The following is a 20,898-nucleotide window of genomic DNA, read 5'->3' on the forward strand; positions in this document are numbered from 1 at the left end:
AGATTTTCCATAAATTCTTTTGGTGTCATTTTTAAGAACAGTAGATACAATGCTGCTGTTTCACGTACTGACACCTATCATAATGATTAATAATAATTAATAATAAAGGACTGTTACATGCATTTTTGTGCAGTCTGAAGGTTCTTGCTGTCTCCTCTGTGAGAGCAGAGAAAATCTCGCCTGAGCACAAGATACAGATAATAGCTGCTGATTGACTATTAAGCTGCAGAGTCTGTATGGAAATAAGCTGCAGTTCCCACATTATAATATATAATAACATTATAATTATATGTTTATTTTCTCCACAACTTAAATATGAAAATATTTAAGAGGAACTGGATGTATTAGTCATCCACTCTTGCTTGGGATCCAGCCAGTATACATATCCTGGCTTCGTGCCGACAGTGTAGGTTGTCCATTATAGCAAAGAGTTGCATTGTCAGTTTTTATCCAGCACAGTAACTTACTACAGCGAGTGCATCACATTACACTGACTTGCTTCATTTGTTAGGATGACTTGGAAACGCCCTCCGCTGCACACTGTGCAGACAAACGTGACAAAGTGACTTCATACCTCCTTTTAGGACTTTTTTGTTTTGTTTTGTTTTGTTTGTTTTTCCTGACAATGTCCAAACTGCAGTTACAGAAGCTGATTCTCTATGAATGTTTGCAACAATATAGCTCTGCTACTGATAAGTGACTTATTTAGATGCAGGATGAAACCTTTTGCAGTCAAAGGAAGCTGTTTTAATTTTAATTCTGGTGAAGCATAGATGCAAATGAGTTTGTTGAGAGAGAATGTGTGGTTGTTTGGTTGTGTGATAAAAACTGACAAAAAAAAGAAAAGAAGAAGATAAAAACAGAAATATGATCTTCATCATCCTTGCAGCCACCTCTCTTCTACAGTACATTTCCTCCATACTTTTACCAAGAAATGCTTCCATTACTGGAAAATTACCCCTGAAGACACTGTCATTGAAGAACTCACTGGATTTCTGAGAACTCTGCTGGGTTGCGTATGTGTGCATGTTTCAGAGGAAGGGCGTGGCTACAGGCATGCATGTTCTTTAGGCATGTGTGGTCTGGCGCTCTGCTGGCTGTTATTTCACACCCACTGCTGCTCTCCCAGAGCTTTGCTGCAATGTCTCTTCATAGAAAACCAGAGATCCTCTCCTGCAACCTTCCTCCACTGCAGTGAGCACAAACACAATGGTCAACCAGGGGAGAACACAATGCCTAAATTCGATGAAAAGCATAGCACAATTCTGTCAAATATAATAGTTATTCTGGGGTTTAACAGTGTGGGGTACCATTTGTCAGTTTAATTATTTAAACACTTCTGCCATACAATGTTCAAATTTTGTAGGAAGTAAAAAAAAAAAAATACAATTGCTTGTCTAACAGTTGTGTTTATAATCTCATTTCTCTCCCTGCAGTTTTCTGTGAAGATCAACGTTCCAGCTTATATTTTGTCAATGCATCTGTGCAAGAGGTAGTGTTTGCCAGCACCACAGGGACATCGGTGCCCTGTCCCGCCGCAGGCGTGCCCTCTGTCTCACTGCGCTGGTACCTGGCCACAGGCGAGGAGATCTATGATGTGCCAGGGATCCGCCATGTGCACCCCAATGGCACCCTTCAGATCTTCCACATCCCCCCTTCCAGCTTCAGCAAACTCATCCACGACAACACCTACTATTGCACAGCGGAGAACCCCTCAGGGAGAATCAGGAGCCAAGATGTCCACATTAAGGCTGGTCAGTTTCTCTGCTCACGAATATCTACATTTAACAGTCATGGTCCATTATGAGGAGTAGCTTGTCTTACCTCTATGTAAGCACTTTCCCGTCTTATACACAACACACCTCTCTGTCCCCTCCTCCCAGTCCTACGAGAGCCCTACACTGTCCGGGTGGAGGACCAGAAAGCCATGAGAGGCAATGTGGCGGTCTTCAAGTGCATTATCCCTGCCTCAGTGGAGGCCTACATCACTGTTGTGTCCTGGGAGAAAGACACAATGTCAATCAACGCTGAAAGTAAGTCGTAGCATGTTTCTTTACCACAGTAACCACTGCATCATGTCTGAACGGTAAAGGTCTCAGAAAACTTACAGTGTTTGGTACTTTGGCATCAGTATTTAGTTACTTATGAGGATCTTGTTTAGCTCTTTGCTGAGCTGATCTTGTAAGAGTCTCATTGATGTTATAAGAGATTATACTGATAAACACAGTGTAAAAGACTGATTTGATTTAATGTTGGTACATTTTAGAATTTATATATTTACACCACATATAGATATTGGTTTATTTACACACAAATGGGACCAAATCAGTGTGTGCGGTCCGGTCAGATGTGGTTGGAAATTTGCTGAACAGCACATAAAGGTTAAGCTTTCTTGCCATGATTACTATGGAATTAGTGGAAAGTTGGTGTGACAAAGTGAAAATATATCAAACAGTTGTAGAAAGAGAGATGAGACAGCTACATCTCCTTTAGCATAAGGAACAGATGGTCTTATTTTTGAGGAACACTGCAGTATACACAGTACTGCAGAAGTGAGATAGAGGTTTATAATATTGTTTATTATAGCTATGCTGGGATATGAAAATGAATATTATAATGTTCTGCAAAAACACCATTAGTGACACCTTAAAGTTTAATCTGACCAAATGACAATTAAGTGTTGTTTGTCTTGTGATGAGCACTGTGACATTAGAGGTGTGTGTGGTCTAAGTTAACTGTACAAATCTTCGGACATGAACTTACCTTGGCCTACCTTGTGTCAGCTAACCAGGCCTGCTCGGTCTGTGTGTGTGTGTGTGTATCCACGTCTGTCTGACCCAATGACAGTGAGGTCCCGCTCCTCTTCCTCTGCCCGGTCTTCCATGTGAGCGCAGGCTGCCAGCCGTGTCACTTAGTCTCAGTGTATTGACCCATTTCTCTGGCTGATAGGAAGCACTGCAGTGCTCCGATCATTCAAATCACTTAAATGGAACGCTCGCCTGCGTGATTGTTTCCCAGCCCTGGGGGGCAAATTCACTTTATGTGGGGCATTTAGCAAACTCAATAGACAAGAGCTAATGTCATTTTGCTTTTGGATGGAGGGCAAATGCTGGCCAGCGACTGCTTTTTTTTGTTGTTGACGTTTCACATTTGTCCACTGAGGTGAAATCAGCCATGTTGAAATCTATAGCAATCTCTTAATTGTCCGCAAATGGATTTGCCCCAAGCATGTTATATGTGGATAAACAATGGTTATGTTGCTGATGGAATCTATGCTGTAGGTTTTCTCATCTTGAAAACATTTTTATGTTTGGACTTTTTTGAACTTATCACCACATTGTTACATTGTTTTACAGTTTGGCCGTGAGTTTGGAGGTAACTAAATATTTTAGAAAGCTGGATTTTGGAAAACCTGCAGCTTGTTCACTTGTCACCTTTTTTTCTTTAGAGAAAAAGTTTCTGCGCCGTCAAAGCAAAGTGTTTATCTTGAGCCGCAGAAATCATCACATCTGTAGCCGTCAGCCATGTAAACGCTGTCAGAAAAATCATCCAGCCACCAATCCACTGCTCTTCTCCATGCTAAATAATGGATGACGGAAGCCTATGAATCCATGAGCAAATGGTCTTTATTCACGTCTCAGTGCACGCATCCTACTGACGCACCGTCCATTCCCCTCATCCTCTAGTACACACATTTTAAGTGCACTTTCCGTGTGTGTGTGTACCCACGTCTGCGAGTCTATACGCGCACTAACTGACAGCTCGACGCAAGATGGCTCAAGCCCTCATCTCGATGACCGAGCTTCAAAATTTTAATTTTTAATGAACAAAAATAATATCAACACTTGGACTTAAAACAAAAAAACTTTGTGAAATATAGCTTTTCTGTCTCTGACATGAATAATTGAATTGGCTTTTCAGTTTGGAAGGTGTAGCATGATGTGCAGCGCCTGTGAGCCAGGCCCTCTGTGAGTCTCACTGGACGTAGAGCTTTTTGAGTTGTTGCAGGGTAGACTGACAAAGCACCACTTAAAGAACCCCGGTGTCCATTAGAATAGAATAGAAAATAATGGTGAAAAATGCATTTAGTCGGGACATCCTGTAAAAGTAACAGTTCAGTAAATCTGTCTGATACAGTGGTTTTATAGTGAGCTGGGGTTTTAATGGATGCGCTGCAGAAAATATCCACTTCATACTCCAATACTGACTCTTGAACTCGACTCTTTATTTTACTCTGTAATTTTCTACTGCATTTGTATCAAGAAACGTTTTGACTCGTTGATTTCCTTTGGAAATAAGTTTAATTATTTCACAGAGCAGGATACATTTCTCTCTTCCTACCCACATAAAAAAAAAAAAACCCCAATGACCCATTTCTCTTAGCTTAGCCGTGACTAACTCCTGTGTAGAAGCAGTTGTGTGTCATGTGCTACTTGCGTCTTTGTTCAACTATTTAAAATGCTTGCAAACAATCACTTATCTATGTGTGCATCAAAGAAGGTTTGGGAGTTTATCAATTCAAAGGCTGCAAACTGCCTCGACTAAGAGGATTTCAGTTATTGTTTAGAAGGGGGAGCCAATCAGGACCAAGTCTGATTGTGATGGGTTTACTGGCGTATGGTCACAATGGAGGGAAATCTGTCGTTCTTATAATAAGGCTTCTAAAAAAGAGCCATTGTCAAGACGGATGAAAATGGCATCGTTGACCTCAACCCAAAGTCCTGCTGTAGCCCGGCGGTCAGTGGTACATATACAGTTTGTTATTGATTGTGTGCAGGTGTCGGTGAAGGATCCTGTTGTGTGGTGGATTACTCATGTCCTGACTTACTGAAGCCTGGATTTCCTTTAAAATAAAGCTCGACTGATTCATGAGCAAACATCAGTTCACTGCATTTATATCTATATCAGTAGATTAATGACAAGAAACTGAAGCTCAGGAATTCCAAAGATGTGTTTTGAAACAGTGTCACCATTCTGTAGTTTATCCACGAGAAAGAAGCAAGAAGATCATTTCAACTGTAAAATGTCCTGCCCAATAGATTTATTGGTTGCAAGGAAAAATAAATAAATAAGGGAACCTTAATTTGTTATTTTTTTTAAATGTTATAAGCTGTATAAGAATAATTTTGGCAGATATATCATTATGATTTTTTAAAAATTCTGATTTTGGGCCTTCAAAATCCTGTATTAGTTGGCCGATACTTTAAAATAATGTAGCAAGTACAGGAGCACTTTGTATGTCGAGAGATAGGTAGAAATCAAAGGAGGTAAAAAGGCCCAGATGATCACTGGCATTAAATTTTGAGCGATTAGCATTTCCACAGATCACCAAGAAAACATAAACAACATTAAACAAACCTGAAAAGAAAAACCTTTCGTTTCGGACCATACCTGCTGGACACGTGTGCACCTCCTGTAGGGTTTCTTTCAGGGATGCGTCGCGATGGACTGTGTGTGGCTGCGGCTGTGTTGCTGTGCAGGGCCATTCCCCAGGTGCAGCCTGTGCTGCAGTCACTGAGGAGGCCTTGTAGTCATTTGCCTTGGCCTGATGCTGCCTGCTCTGCATTCAGTACCAGTAGGGCCGAAAGGGGGCCGACCCCCCAGCACTACTGCAGACGCTCACACACACACACACACACACGCTCTCACACACACCCACACAGGGGGCTTCTTTTCATTCAGCACACGAGCTGAGCACAAGGGCCGTCGGCCATCACACCACAGATTCTCTTTGCTCTGCTCAGCCCTCCCTCCTCTCTCCTCCGTTTCAATCTTTTCCTCTTGCACTCATTCTCCCTCTTTTCACTCTGTTTCTGTTACTATCTCATTCACACACATATGGACAATTACATCTGTAAACACACATCTGACATTTACTCATTCCTTCCACAGCCTCCCTGGATGAACACTAATGCTGGTTAATATCTCTTATTAGCCATCACTCGGTGCTGATGGGTTTGGTAACATGTAGAGATGGTTGTTCCAGGATATTGCAGATTAACACTTTCAGCCTGGCCGATTGCTGAGCCATCTTGTGCGTTTCACAGGTTCTTTCATGTTTGTTGACATTTGGGATGTGTGTTGGAGTCGTCTCTGCAGCCAGTCTCGATCCCTGCAGCCACTGCTGAGAGGAAGACGAGCCAGCCACACTATGTCGGCTTAATTGGCTGTGTATAATGGGCCTTTGAAGTAAATATCAAGAGCTACTATCAAAAGGCTGCTGGACGTTATCGTGTGTTTCCACAGTGCCCACTGTTCCTCCTCCACTCCTCCTCCTCCATTTCAAGGCAGCTACAAAGCCGAGCTGGTATGGAGCCATGCAGATGTCTGTGAGTTGATGGCAGTTGATGTAAGCAAAACTGAGCTGACCTGTGCATTTTCAACTCATCCTCGCCACTATGGATCCACCCCGAGAGGTCCTTGGAGGCAGGTGTGTTTGGCCACACAGTATCAGCAGTTAAAGATTATATCCGGTTACATGAATAACATGAAACCACAGCATTAATGAAAAAATAAAAGGAAGGTTATGTGTATAGATTTAAATTCTTTGCCTCTCTGCATCAAAGCTTAGGTGTATTTTTAGAGGGACTGTGACTTTCCTGTATCACTGCTGCCCTACTGTAAACATCTGTCTAGAGGGTAGAATGCGAGTTAATCATCTGCCACATACTGTGTGTTGTAGCCTACAGGTAGTACGTAATAATGAATGTCTTTTTTTGGGAGCAGCCTTGCAGCTTGCTCGCTGTCGGTTTTGCCCTTTTCTTCGAATGCTATGTGGGAAGCGCAGCCATTGGCGCAGCACAACCTTGAGCTGGGGGCTGGGGTGGGTGGGTAATGGTTTTACTGGTCCCTGTGTGGTGGAGATGTAGAAGGAGGGGAAGGGAGTGGGGGAGCGGGGCGGAGGGGAGGGGATAGCTAACTCTCTCTCTCTGTCTCTCTTTTCTTCCCTCTCCATCCCTGCCTCGCTCTGTCGACAGGCAGGGTTGGGAATCTGACGTGTGACAGGCTGGATGTAGAGTCTTTTTCCAGCATTCGTCATTCTGTCTGCCCATGATTGGCTGAAGTATTGTTATTCACACAGAAAAATGGGTCAGGTGGCCTGTGGAGAATGAAGTGTTTGTATGGACGGATGGACGGACAGCACAAACACACACACACACACACATCCACATGCATATCTACGCATGCATCCCACATAGAGTGAGATTATACTCTGCAGCAGAGCAATGCTGGCAGATAAATAACAGATAAATGAAAATAAATCCAGGTTATGTGGTAAGCGTCTCTCATGTTGAATTCACTGTGTCCTCTCACAAGCTGCGAGCTGGTTCTCTCCTCACACCCTGTGGCAGGGGCTTAGCAAGATAAATAAAGGGTTGCACTGAAGGAAAAAAAAAACTGGGAAGAAAATCAATACCTGTGTGCATGAATCTGGCTGCAGCTGCCACAAAGAATTATGGGAACATGACGGGTAGATACTCTTGGGCTGGGCAGCATGCAGGCAGCATGATAAGCTGTAAGGGTAAAAAAAAAAACAAACAAAACAACAACAAAAAAAAAAAAAAAACACAGAAACTCACTGAGCCCTGTGAAAACAAGATATAAATAATGTTACTGAAACAGATTGATACATTGATTATTTTATTGTCCTTATAAGAACTGATAGAATAAGACTTTTTTTAATAAAAATTTGTACTGAAAATGTACTAATTTATCTACATATACTTTTGAAGAATGAGTTACAGAGTGATTTATAAAAGGACCTAAAGAGTCAGTTAGTTATGTAAGATTTGTGTCTGTTCACAATGAAAATATGAGCGACTTACGATCAGGATTGTGTCAGACCTCACTGTGCAGTGTAGTAATGTTATGAATGCTTCATTACAACATTAAAGGTAGAAAACATGACTGTATATATGCAGCTATAATAGCATGTTTATCAGCATCTTGCACATATGTCTCGAGCGTCCAGCAGCTCTGTAAAACATTACCATTAGATTATACTCTGTGTGCTCTGTGCATCTCTCTCCACACAGGCTGCTCCAGCCTTAGCCTCAGACTGACAGAGATATTAATTAAATTGGGTGATGCCCTTTCTCTCTCTTTACTGCACTGGCGCTGCAATGATCACACTCCCACCTCCGTACTGTGCTGTTTGCTCACCAATAACCGCAATTTGTTCTTTATTAAACTCTCGGGGCTGGGAACAATTAGGGTGTGAGCTGGAGGTGGTGGTTCATGTGTGCGTCTGTGTGCGCATGCATGTGTATATTTGAGCGCAGGCAGGAGGAGGAGGAGAAGGAGAAGGAGTTGGAGGGTTGGGGGAGAAGTACTAAACACTGCTTAATCTTTGATAAACAGTGAGGTCTCCTTTGTGCTGCTGCAGTTTGGCACATCCTCTCCAGGTTGCTCAGTGCTGTGCTGGGCTAGCTCATGGCTGCTGCCTCCGAGGCTCCCAGACCTGGACAGGAGCCAGGTCATGCGTGGCTCCCTGCCAAGATACAGATTAGCTATAAGCGCAACATGAGCTAATCGTGGAAGGAGCCACCAATTAATTGGCACTTAGACGTTCTGTGGACTGTATAGATTTGAGGCTGGATGTTATCAGTGGATCAGAGTGATTGGCATGGATGTCACTGACGGTCAGACATATATAGAATTGCGTTGGTGCATTTATGTTGAATGCATCTTTCTTCTGATAAAGAAGCTGAAGCTCCAGCTGTATGTAAAGCACAAGTGTGAAAGCTGTGAGGGCTGGGCTGGGGCAGGTTGTGTGTTTGAGTTTGTGTGTGTTTGTTTGGAGGGATATTTACACACAGAGACATTCTTGCTGTCTGGGTGTGAGAGGGCAACACGACATGGATGGTGCACTCAGGCCTAAACATCTTCTGAATGCATGATGAACATCGTTCCCAGATCTACAGCTCAATGTACGAGGGTGACAGAACCTTGTGTAAACCACAGTCACAGTTATTTGTCATTAAGGGACAGTGATTTTCAGGCATTAGCATATCATCATTTATATGTAAGATTAGAAGAGAGAGTTAGATAAAAAGAAAAAATCTGAAATCAGACTGATCCGTGGATGTGGTGGACAGCTAGATGAGTGTCAGTTACCGTGCTGTAGTAACGCCTGTGTTGCTGCCTGCTGAACGCTACGTGATTACTCTCTGTCAGCGATAAAAAAAAGAAAGGTGATTCCCCCCCGCCCCCTCCCGCCTCACCTCTCCATCTCATCCGTGTTTAACCCTGCTGTACTTTGACGTCAGAGAAAATTTTGGAAAAAAAAAAAAACCCAAAATGATTTGCAGGGAGGACCTTTGACTGGTGACAAAGGCTGCTTGAAACTGCAGCATCTGTGGAAGAACCTGCAGAGTGGTTGATGTGCATATAAACGTCAGTGTGTGTGTGTGTGGTAGAAGGACAGGGAGGGAGAGGAGAAAAGTGTATTAGTGTGTGTGCTGGTGTGTAGGAGGAGGAAAAAGGGGGAGCTTGCTGTGAATGGTTGCTCTTATCGCGTGCATGCAGCTGCTGCAGTGTCTTTGAGAGACAGAGGGGCTGTCCATGCATGCCACTCACAGCCTCCCTCCCTCTCTACATCCCTCTTTCTCTCTCTCTCTCCCTCTCTCTCTCTCTCTTTCTCCCTCCCTGCGCTGCATTTTACAGCAAGAAAGAAAGAGTGGTGGGGGGGAATCATGACTTGAGCGTTAATGCAGACTCATGATGTACAGGCCCTCAGTTTCACATCCTCCTGATGAGTCTTATAATAAGGGACAGGCAAGAAATTAAATGTCACCGGACATCACCACTTCACCCCGACTGATGTGTGATTGTTTCCAGTGCCTCCTTTTGTTGACACAGACGTCTGAACGTTTCAGTAACTCGTGGCTCTTTGCATAAGCTCAACAGGCCTAAAAATGTGGCTTGTGCTATTATCAGCTTATTCAGATTAATCATTTTAAAAGTTAATTTCTATCTTTTCCATAAGGTAGTAAATATTAAGGTGCAAGTGGGATGGGAGAAATGTTTTGCAGATATAATAACTAAAAGCATAAAGGCATAAAGACGTGAAGAAAGCAGTACCGACCTTAGCTGTCCCACAAGTCAGTTAGGAGATAATACAAACGAAGATCCCCCCCCACACCCACACACACACGATGCTAATCAAAACTACGAATAATGAAGTGAATTAATTCAGCTGGGAGCCAGTGCCAGTATAAAGGTGACCTGTGGAAAGGTATTTCTGAGACAAGCCGCCATGGGAAATCACCTTGATAGATGGATGTCTCAGGCAGCTAGGGAAGTGATATCCCCAAGTACTGCAATGCATGTTGCATGCAGAATGTATTCTGGAATTTGTAACACCCCCCCAAAAAAAGCCCCCTCCCCCAGCTTCACCCATTTTTGCCCAGGTGCCCTGTCATGTATCGCTACCCTCCTGCAGCAGTATGTTTTCAGCTGTGATGTGTAACCTTGACTCTGATAGAAGAGCAGAGGAGCAGATGGTGAGAAAGGATGATTAAGAATCAGTTTGGTCTACAAGATCTGGGAACACTGCAGAAACACACTTATTCAAGGTGATTTTTTTTTTCTGCCATTAGAATATTAATTTATCAATGACACTGACTGAACTTAACATTTATTTCGTTTTAAACTTAAAGCTGAATTATGTTTAGATGGGAAAAATACAAACAGTTTGAAAATAAAAAGTGTTTGTGTTTTTGACAATAATATAGAAATATTTTACAGCAAATATAAACAGCAAATTCTTGCATTTTCGAGGCCACAATGAAATTTCACAGGTGCATCTTTTTGATTTTTCTAAAATGGAGGATTAATCTGATTTAGTTATATTTACATCCAACCAAAAACTAGTGCTGACAGTATTTTGGGGATGTGTTAAATCTTTATTTTTCTTTTAATAAAATAAAATCTAAAACAGATTTATATTTATTGTAGGACTAATTCTTATTTAAATGCAAGATTTAAAGTAATTATGCTGTATTTCATTTGAGATATATTTACATGTTTGAACTGAATAGCTTGAAAGAATTTTACTGTGCATGCAAACTACCAGTCATGAAAACATTAAGAGAACCAACCAACCAGCGGCTTCCATTTTGTCTAAGGTGAGGAAACCTTTTTTTTTCTTTTTCTTTTTCTTTCTTTTTCTTTTTTTTTTTTGCTTGCATAATCCTTTAGTTCCACTTGGTAACTATAGAGAGAGATACAATACGGAGGGAGTTTGTGTAAAAATAATTCAGAGGACAAAGAAATTAAACTGATAAGTGAACGCATGAAGCGTCCTTTGCATAATCCCAGTTAATCCATAATGCAGAATACAGAATGAACTGCCTAAAAATATCTCTGACTGCCTTCAGAAAGCAAAGGAAACATGTTCAATTAGCATGTGAGGTGCTACTGCTCTTTCTTTAACCATCGATAACGATATTAATATTACAGGGTTTTTCTTTTGCGCTGTATTGTACCAAATTTATCGATAATAAGGTTGAAAAAAATATATATATACTAAAATGAAACTAATCTATTATATTTGTGTATAAAGAAAGTTACATTTAATGTTTTTGTGTGTGTGGTTTGTTGGATGAGCAGTGATGAACCCCAAATAGCTTCTTCTCTTGCATACAGTAAATAGTCATGTTGTTGCTGAGGGCCTGAGTTTACGCTGTCAGCTCCGCCTGATTGGCTGGAGCTTGCTATGACTCGTCATGCGTTTGGCCAATACGGTTTGCTTGGGCTCCGTTCCTTTTTTTTTTTTTTTTTTTTTTTTTCCCCACCCTAAATAAATTGCCTGGAGAAATTGAACAAAAAATTAGAGAAAGGGAGAGAGAGCCTTTCATCTAATTGAGAAGCTCATATTAGCTGTGGTGGGAAGATAAGCTCCTCTCTCTCAGCAGCTATTAAGCTCACTGTATGTTCGCCAGTTTCCTCCTTTTTTTTTCCCCCCACTTCAGCTTGATTTTTTTTTGAAGCTGTCACCTCTGTGCTCTCAGTGTCGGAGAGGTGCAGGTTTAAAGTTATATGTGTGGTGTGTTTATCTTTGTGTGTCCCAGGTGTGCCTGTCAAGCCTCTGTACCTGAACACATGCACACCGCTCCAAAATGGAGGCCGCATCATGTGACCTTGTGCAGCTATTAAGTCACAGGCAGAGACACAAACACACACGTCCTCAGTTGATCAGCTTTGTTGATTCTAACACCCTCCTACACTTGTGAGCATAAATTTATTCTAAGCATATACTCTGTGTCACTACTGAATATATTATGACACAAAATTCATCTAGGAAATTTATTTAAAAAAATAACTTATGACATATTTCCTTTTTTTAAAAAAAAGAAAAACTGATGGGACAGTGGAAATAAAATCTGTACAAAAAAAAGTACAAGACTGTGACTTTTCAGTAAATTCAATTCAGTAAATTTAAAATAATGTGAGAATGCGTGTCATCCTCAGCATGCGTGAGTGGGCAGCAGTCAGTAAGTGTGTCATATGTCAATTAACGTGTCCCAACATATGTTCTAATTGACATTGTGGATAAATCTCTGCTTGGATTTATCTCGTGGTCTGATTCTTGGGGTGTAGACGTTCCTCCTGATTACATTGTGTCTTCTAGTGCCTTGATCCCTTCACCCCCGCCCCCCTCAAACCTGGATTACACTGTGGCAGTGTAATCCTGGTTTTGTGGCCTGGGGGTCGCACTGCAACCCCCAAATGTGTTGGTGCAAAAAAGCAATCAAGGGGTACTTTGCTGGTGATTTGTTAATCTTTTCTCAATAAAATCGAGGAAAGAGAGACAGACCAGTAAAAGATTTGCTCTGTCTGCGCTGCTGCTGGTGCTGCTGCTGTTGCTGCTGCTGCTGGTGCTGATGCTGCTGCTGCTGCTGCTCTGGCTTACTGCCTCTTTCAGTCCAAGGCAGCCATTTTGTGTCAGCCACTCTGTGTTGCTAGAACACGGCTGGTTTTCAGTTCACAGTGAAAAACCGAGCTGATCTGAAAAAAAAAACAAAGTACAATTCTTTTTTGATTCCTAACCAAGGCCTTTTTCAGCTTGGAGAGAGAACATTTAGTGAAGTGATGCATTATTAATGTGCCGAAGCCCTTTAGACGCTGCATAGTAACAGGACAAAGTGATGCTGAGGCTTGGGTTGTACCAGTCTAGTTTCAGTCACTGTTTGCTCAGGCAAACTCTGAATACACGGAAACAGTTTTGATCCAACTCATGATGCGAAAAGTTCCTAAAAACAAGGAATAATAATAAAAATAGGATCTTGTTTATACTTTTAAAGTTTACAGTTACTACAGTTATTTTCATGCTACTGTATCAAGCCTGTGTTTTGATCTGGAGGTGAGAAGGTCCATCTCAGTAAGCCCTCCCATCTGCACACACACACACACGCAAACACACGCACACACACACACACACACACACACACACACACACACACACACACACACACACACACATATATATATGCACTTATCCTCTCCAGAGGCAGGTGCACTGCTCATCAGCGTCATTCTCCTGGAGCTCAAATAGTTCCTTATCTGTGTGAAAATAGCGGCGCTGTAGTAGCAGTATTGTGTGTCTGTGCAGGGCCTGAGCAAACACACCGCCTATGTAAGTGATCAGTCGGCCCATTCAAACAGGCCCCATAATGGCCAAGGCTTCTTCCAGCCTTGTTTGCTCTGTGTGTGTTTTGTGGCTTTGGCGTCTGGCAGATGGGCCATCAGGGATTATACCTGCTAATGAAGAGAGGTGGAAGAGTCTGGAGGGAGGGAGGAGTGAGGGGGGGGTCAAGATTTATTACAAGTTATGATGTGACCATGCGGAGGACAGGCCACTGACAACGCTACAGGTCTTCCATTAAACTTCTCATGGGACTGGATGTGTTTTTAAGTTGAGAGTGGGAACAGTTTATGAATTCTGGCTTATGTCTTACTGAGTTTATCTGATTTTATTGGGGGTTTACATGCTGTTGACTGTGTGGTTCATAACTTTTGTGATGTAGATAACTTTGATGTGACAGGATTATTAACTTGCATTTGAAGCATTAGCAGATTTCAAAAAAATGTTTTTAAAATTTCCATTAACACAGCTCGGAGACAAATGTTGTTGTGACAAATGAAAAATAATTATTAATATATGATACATGAGAATTTTAGCACTCATGTGTCCATTATACTCACATGTGTAGTACAATATTCTTATTTACTCAATTTTACTTTTTCTTGGTCTGCTTTGTATTTTAAGGTGCTTAGTACTTAGGGTTTTGAGACAGTTCTCATCCCTGGTTGACCGGTTGGGGCTCACAGCAGGAGCTGTAACTGTCAGATTCAGTGTGTAGGTGGGGGCAGGTTTTTTTTTTCTCAGTGGTCGTTGAGGTTATGGCAGGGTGTCCTGGGGCCCAGGGACTCATACTGGACAGAAACACACAATGACTTCCAGCATGATTACACAAGGCGTGTGTCCAGACAGGATGGCCTAATCCCTGACTACCCCACCCCACCCATACACACACACACACACACACACACACACACTTGCCCACACGCACTCCCCCCCTCCTTCTTCATCCCTTAACATATGGAGATGGGAGGAATTAGCACAGTGGAAGAAAATAAATGAGTTAAAGCGGCCAGCAGCTTAGATCCCACAGCATTCTCGGTTGACCCGTCTGTGAGTTTCCTAGAAGTGAGGCAATCGTGGAGAAAAACCTCGCTTCCTTATTTTTTATTCTCTCCCTCAAGAAACATGTAACAGCTAAACACCATGATTTTACATATGAATGCACACTTCACTGTGACTAAATTACTCACAGGCACTTAATGTGCATTTATATCTCTGATTAGGGAAGCGCACAGTCAGAGGAGTGTGGTGCTCATTGTTTTTAAGATCCACAATATTTAGGACCAAACCACCCACAAAGCCCCAGCCTGACCCCGTCGGGTTCCTCGTGTGACCCCACCAACACTCCCCACCCCAGATTCAGCCCAGATCTTGTTAAATAGGATTACGCTGGCTACCTGCCATTCAGTGGCTTGGACAGGACCTCTTATCTCCTGTCTTCAGATGGCTGCCAAGAACAACATAATACACAATGACCTACATTAAACAATGCCACATGCAGGTTTTGTACTGGGCTTAAATCTTATGTCCAGTGTAGGTATAGTTTTCCTTTCCAATGCAAAGTGTAGGTTACTGGGCTACTTACGTGCCTAATTGGGATCTAATGACTGGCCTGATGCTAAAAGACATTCATGCTTGAGCCAATTAAATGTTTTGATGCCGGCCATGGCCAGTCGCGTGTGTGTAATCTTGTGTGTGTTGACACTGGTCCGTCTTGTATAGGTTCTTTTCTTTGCACACGGAGCTGCATGCATGTATGCTTTGTAAAGAACATCTTAATTCCCTAGCCTTGCGCTCCACCCCTTACTCTAATACACAAGGTTTATCTATGTATTTAGCAGAATGTGGCCCTGAGAGAGACGAGAGAGACAGAGCAGCGGAGTCCATGTCCTCCAAAGCACATGTGACATGTCTCGAGCACCCTCCCATACTCTCCCTCGAAGCAGGGACACCAATTCAGTGGCGTAAGAGGCTTTGTGGTCAAATCCCCAGTTGATCTTCATAAAGTTTGTGTCTTACAATTAAGTACAGATGGTTTGCAGCTGGTTGTAAGGCTAGTAAATAACTTGGGCCTCTATTTTCGCCAGGGATTTGGAGGGGTAATCCTTCTCTCTGACAGTTTACCAGATTCAAATCAGTCCGGGCTTTGCTTTCCTTCCTCCACTTCTTCAACTGCTTTTTTTTTCTCTCTTCCTATCCCCCTCATTCCATCAAAAGCTCCTTATCCTCATTTGAATATGCGATCATGTGGTTGGTGGGGGGGGCACACACATGACATGACTGTATCTAAGAACAGGGACGTGGGTGAGGCAAGGATCCTTCTCAATTACCCGTTAAAACCCCCTTTTTCAGTGTGAGAGGTCCACAGTTGACGATCTGAGAAATCTTCCAAGGATTTGACTGACTATGTAATTCTGTTAAAACCCTAAAAAACCTGAGTGTTTAAAATGAAAAATGTAAATAGTTTCATTACTGGTTACAGGTTTATTACAATGCAGGGTCTTATAGTCAGGTTTTATATACTGTATATTAACCAGTGGCAAATTGTCTTGAGATACCGTATCTTTATACTTTGAAAACTGATATTATCTGAAAAAAACCACAGCACAATGACATTATCAGTACAGCTTAGCATCCCACCATATCTTCATTGCTCAAATAATAGATGTCAGTGTGCATAGAGGACCCCTGTTAGGCAGATCTCTCTCTTGGGAAGGCGCTGGGGCCCAGAGGAAGGCAAACCTTAATGAGGACATAGTTACGGGACTCACACATCCTGAAGGAGCTGTGATCATTGGATGGTAAAAAGCAAACAGTCCCTAGGAAACAGCTTGACCCTGCTGCTCCTTGTTTCCCCATCCAGCCATTCCTATTATTCAAATATATTTGAATAATATATCCGCTGTAAGTGGAAGGAGCCGGCACAGCAACACCTCATCTGCATAAGACTGTAGCTAACTGCCCCGGTATCGCCTCGGGATACGAACAGATGGGAGTGTTTAGCAACTTTACCCACCTACCCCTCTCACCCAAAACACACACACACACACATAGCAAAAGCCACACACAACTCCTCCACCTCTTCTTCCCCACCTCCCTTCTACCCTTTTTCTCCCTGTGCACCCCTACCACTTACTACCCCCCCCCCCCCCCGCTGCCAAATGTTCAGTTAACCTGTCAGATCTCATTGCCCAAAATTCAAGATGCCATATGCCTCGCTCTGACTTCTAACCCTCCACCGCAGCTCTTCCCTGTCTCCTTTATGGTGACATGAAAGTCCCCCTTGAAACATGAGGATGTCTCTGCTCCGCTGTTTGATTCCGAACGCCTGGCTGAGATCACACCGATTGCAGGCGTAGCTTGTCTTGTATAATAAAAGCAGTCACTTAGCATTACACGACACAGTGGGAACACATTTACCACAGCGACGTCGATGAGGCTTTTGATGATCTACCTGGGTAAATACTACAAATAACTTGTGATGAAAATAAATGCGATGCCATCCTCAGTTTGTAATGTGCTGTGTTGTGAAGGGCAAAAATGACTGATGCGTACAACAACCAACACTGAGCACGTGTGGACTCATCAGCAGGTTGATGGATGAATTCTAATGTCTCATTCCTGGCTGGGATTGACTGTTAAAAGGGGTGTACAATAAACCCCGGCAGCCTAAGAGCTTGTCCTGTGTTATAACATCTAATAACAGTCTCCTCTGCGAGCTTTGGCAGTCCTGTCTGGTGAATTCCAGGCTATTTGCCCTTGCACAGAGGGCAGCTCCCAGCAGGCCTGGCCATAGTGACAGTTTGTTGTTGTTTATAAGGTCATCCCCACCATAGGGGGCAGCATATTCATTACACCCACCCCATGGCTCTGTTTGTCTCTGACAGTCTGTTTCTCTGTGGGCTCCTGTCATAAGGTCAAAGGGTATTCACTATCATCCTCCTCCTGTCTTTGCCACATACCAGAAAAGTAATGACGCCTCTGGAAAGAGTTAAAAGGTTAATTGGTCTCATCTAAACCAAAATGCTATGTCTATATGGAGAAATGGGGAAACATCAACTCGTCTGGCATGCAGATGTGGCAAGACTCAGGTAGATTATCGAAATTAGAGCTGCAACAGTTAATCAGTCGATCAACAGAAAATTAATCAGCAACTGTTTTGAAAACGGATTAATCATTTAAAGTGACATTATATAACTTTTGAGGGTAAAAATACATTTTCTTCTTAAAATGAATAGCTGAACTCACCCGTGCTCAGTCCACTACACTCAGGGATTATACTGCCACAGTCTTGCTTGGTCTGGAGTGACCAATTAGCTAATGTCAGCCCATGCTAAGTAGATATTTATGTATAACTCAGATTGCTGAGCCATTTTGGTCACATTATGAGTCTTCTCTGCTTGTGTTGTTGTTACACTATGTTTTAATATTTACCATTATCCCTTATTTAGGCAATTGTTGCCAAAGTGGCTGCTGTTCAACAAAAGTTTTATAGTCTCACTTAACAGTGACACTTATGACATAACTGCTACAACATGGTGTAATCATAGCACAAGCAGAGAGGAGTTATCACATCAGTGATCTGATTCAATAATATCATTTATACAAATTTTTGCTAACTTTAACCACCAGCTACTAGTCATACCAGACACCATAAGGCAGCAAAACCCTTAACTGTATTTAACTGAGAAATAATGCATTTCATTGCTTATGAGTTTTAATTTCAGTCAGTCAGTTATCAATCAAAGCTGCTAAGTATTGGATGGGTCTGGCCTCTCAGATCTGAGATTGTAGTAAGATTATAGTAAACTAAATGTCTTTGGCTTTTCACCTATTGTCTGGATAAAACGAGACATTTGACGTCGCCACCTTGGACTCTGGGAAAATGTGAACAGCATTTTAATGCTCAAATCCCGCAGTGGAAACCCAAGAGTTAACATTTATCAGTGGGAAAATTCAATCTGAGAAACACCTGCAACAGACTCAAGCCTGTAGTGTTCTGAGAGAGAAACACAGAGAGAGAGAGAGAGAGAGAAACAGAGAGTAAGGAAGTGTCTGGGAGTGGGAACAGCAAGCTAAGTGAGGTTGTTAGGAGGAAGCGCTGACAGTCCAATCCAGCACAGCGACCATTCAAAAGACAGCTCCTTTTGTTTCTGCCTCTCTTTCTTCTGCCAGGGTAGAAATAGAGGGTGAATCTCCCTGTGTGCAGTAACCCACTGACACCTCCCTCTGATCTGCCTCCTGCACTCTGCCTCCTCCACCCCCCACCCCCAACACCACCACTACCCTCCCCACCCTCCACTACATCCCTTCATCAGCGCTCTCCACCTTCTCTCCCTCTGCGGCTCTGTCTCTCTCTCCCTCTCTCTGTCTCTCCCTCCCTATGCATATGCCATTGCCTAAGAGTCACTCTCCTGGTTGCCACAGTAACCAGCTCACCTCTCTCTCCGTCTTTCTCTGTCTCTCTCTCGCTCTCACAATGCACCTAAACAGGAAAATCGGTCTCAGTCTGAGAGAGACAGAGATAAGGGGAATTGGAGGGAGGCATATTTCAGAAAGATTGCTGTTGAACAATTGTCTTCCTTTCTACGCTTCTTTTCTATGCAGACGCCACAGAGCAGACAAGGCAAGAGGAAAGAAAGAGAAAAAAAAACAAACAGGAGGGAATATAGACAGAAAATAAAAGAATTCTGAATAAAAATACTAGAGTCAGCGAGTACAAAGCCAGCAGTCCCAGAATGACAACCTTTTTTCCTCTTACATTTACTGCACCAGCAGCACCACTGCTAACCAGCACTCCCAACCTGCTCTAGCCATATTTCCCCATCCCCCTCCTCCATATCAGTCCTCCCACCTCCTTCGTTCCCCTCTGCTCTGCCTTGTCATCTGCGAGTGGCAGTCAGGTGGTGGTGGTGGTGGTGGTGGAGTCTGGCCATACAGCATCGTCCCTTTGACAAGTCATTCAGCACCTGAGTGCTCTCCCTGTCTGTCTGTTACCGTCTCTCCTTCTCTGAATGTGCCCAATCCCCAATAACACTCTCATTACCTCCTAATTACCCTGGACACAACAGCAACTGGTAGCACAATCACAAAGAGAGCAGAATGTAAATCAGTTACATCCGTTCTGACGTTATTTGTGGGACTTTTTTTCCCCCCACTGGGTAGTGGCATGTTAAATGCTCCCACAGTGATTGTGGTAATTTAGAGCAATATGGTAATAGGGGTGCTGTTGGCTATTTCTCCTCTCACCAGCCGCTGTTTTTGTCCTTTCATGAGCTGTTGTCGGCTAAATTACATTGAAGGTTTAATTGGGTATTTTAGATCACTGGCATCACAGCTGATGAATGATAAAAATCAGCTCAGTGATCATTGATTATCACTTTTTAGAGCATGCATCATAAATTAGACCGTCATTGGCTCATGCTGTTTTATTCATATAAGCTAAATAAGAATAACAGGCCACTCTGGCTCTTACAGACACAGTCTGTGGTCTGTGTGCCATCACTGGCTGACTGATCTTTTTTTCCTGATTTTGTTGATGGTTGATGGTTTGTTTACATCAGCAGTGGTTGTACATTCAGGCACAAAGCAGGCCTATATTTGAATCCTTATCTTTGTTTATTATTTATTATCTAGAGAAGATTTTTCAATTATAATTCAGACTTGTTAATTGTAGTGTGAATACACTGTGGGCGTTATTTATTCGGCCCTTTGATGTTTGGAACCAAAGTGTATTCAAAATACAGGTGACTGCATATCTATGTACTATCCTGCCTGTCCAGGATCACCAGTGTTAGTTTTAGAGAAGCAGATAAACCGAAGAGGCACAGAGACCTCAGGACAGCAGCTAGTGATATGGAGACCGACTGTTCACCAAGATCTGCAAACTTTTTTTCTACACTGGGGGGGACATGTCCCTCTGCCCCCCATGGCAGGTACACACATGCTTCACTGATACTGATACTCATTTTGTGTTTTATTAAAGGCATCTTGTGTGTAATTTATCAGTAGGATTGTTGGTCTTAGGGGTAGAATGCCACATATTTTTCCCTAGATAAAGAAAAAGTAGTTTCTGTTGGTTCATAATAAGATTTGTAAACTTTAGAAATAAATGGATTGTCATTGAAAATGACAATCTCATTTATTGTTGCGGCTGCACCTGCCTTGCCTTGTCTTTGTCTCTTTCTTTGACTGCGTGTTCCTGTTGTCTCAGAAGACGTTCCCGATCTGTTCACGTTTCTTTCTGAGTA

At 42.6% G+C, this 20,898-nt stretch overlaps 1 protein-coding gene across 2 annotated transcripts in view; it reads left to right on the forward strand.

Annotated features, from left to right (window-relative positions):
* Nucleotides 1–1,912: 1,912 nt before the first annotated feature.
* The window catches only part of dscama (Down syndrome cell adhesion molecule a), a 61,195-nt gene continuing 42,209 nt past the window's right edge, over nucleotides 1,913–20,898 (forward strand). For both annotated transcript variants that reach the window (XM_041051385.1, XM_041051384.1), the window contains exon 1: nucleotides 1,913–2,033. In XM_041051385.1, coding sequence (XP_040907319.1) covers nucleotides 1,928–2,033 — 106 coding nt within the window. In that variant the 5' untranslated portion in view covers nucleotides 1,913–1,927. The remainder of the gene's footprint in view (nucleotides 2,034–20,898) is intronic.

Source organism: Toxotes jaculatrix, chromosome 12 (assembly GCF_017976425.1).
Source record: "Toxotes jaculatrix isolate fToxJac2 chromosome 12, fToxJac2.pri, whole genome shotgun sequence".
In the NCBI taxonomy this organism is placed as follows: domain Eukaryota; kingdom Metazoa; phylum Chordata; class Actinopteri; family Toxotidae; genus Toxotes; species Toxotes jaculatrix.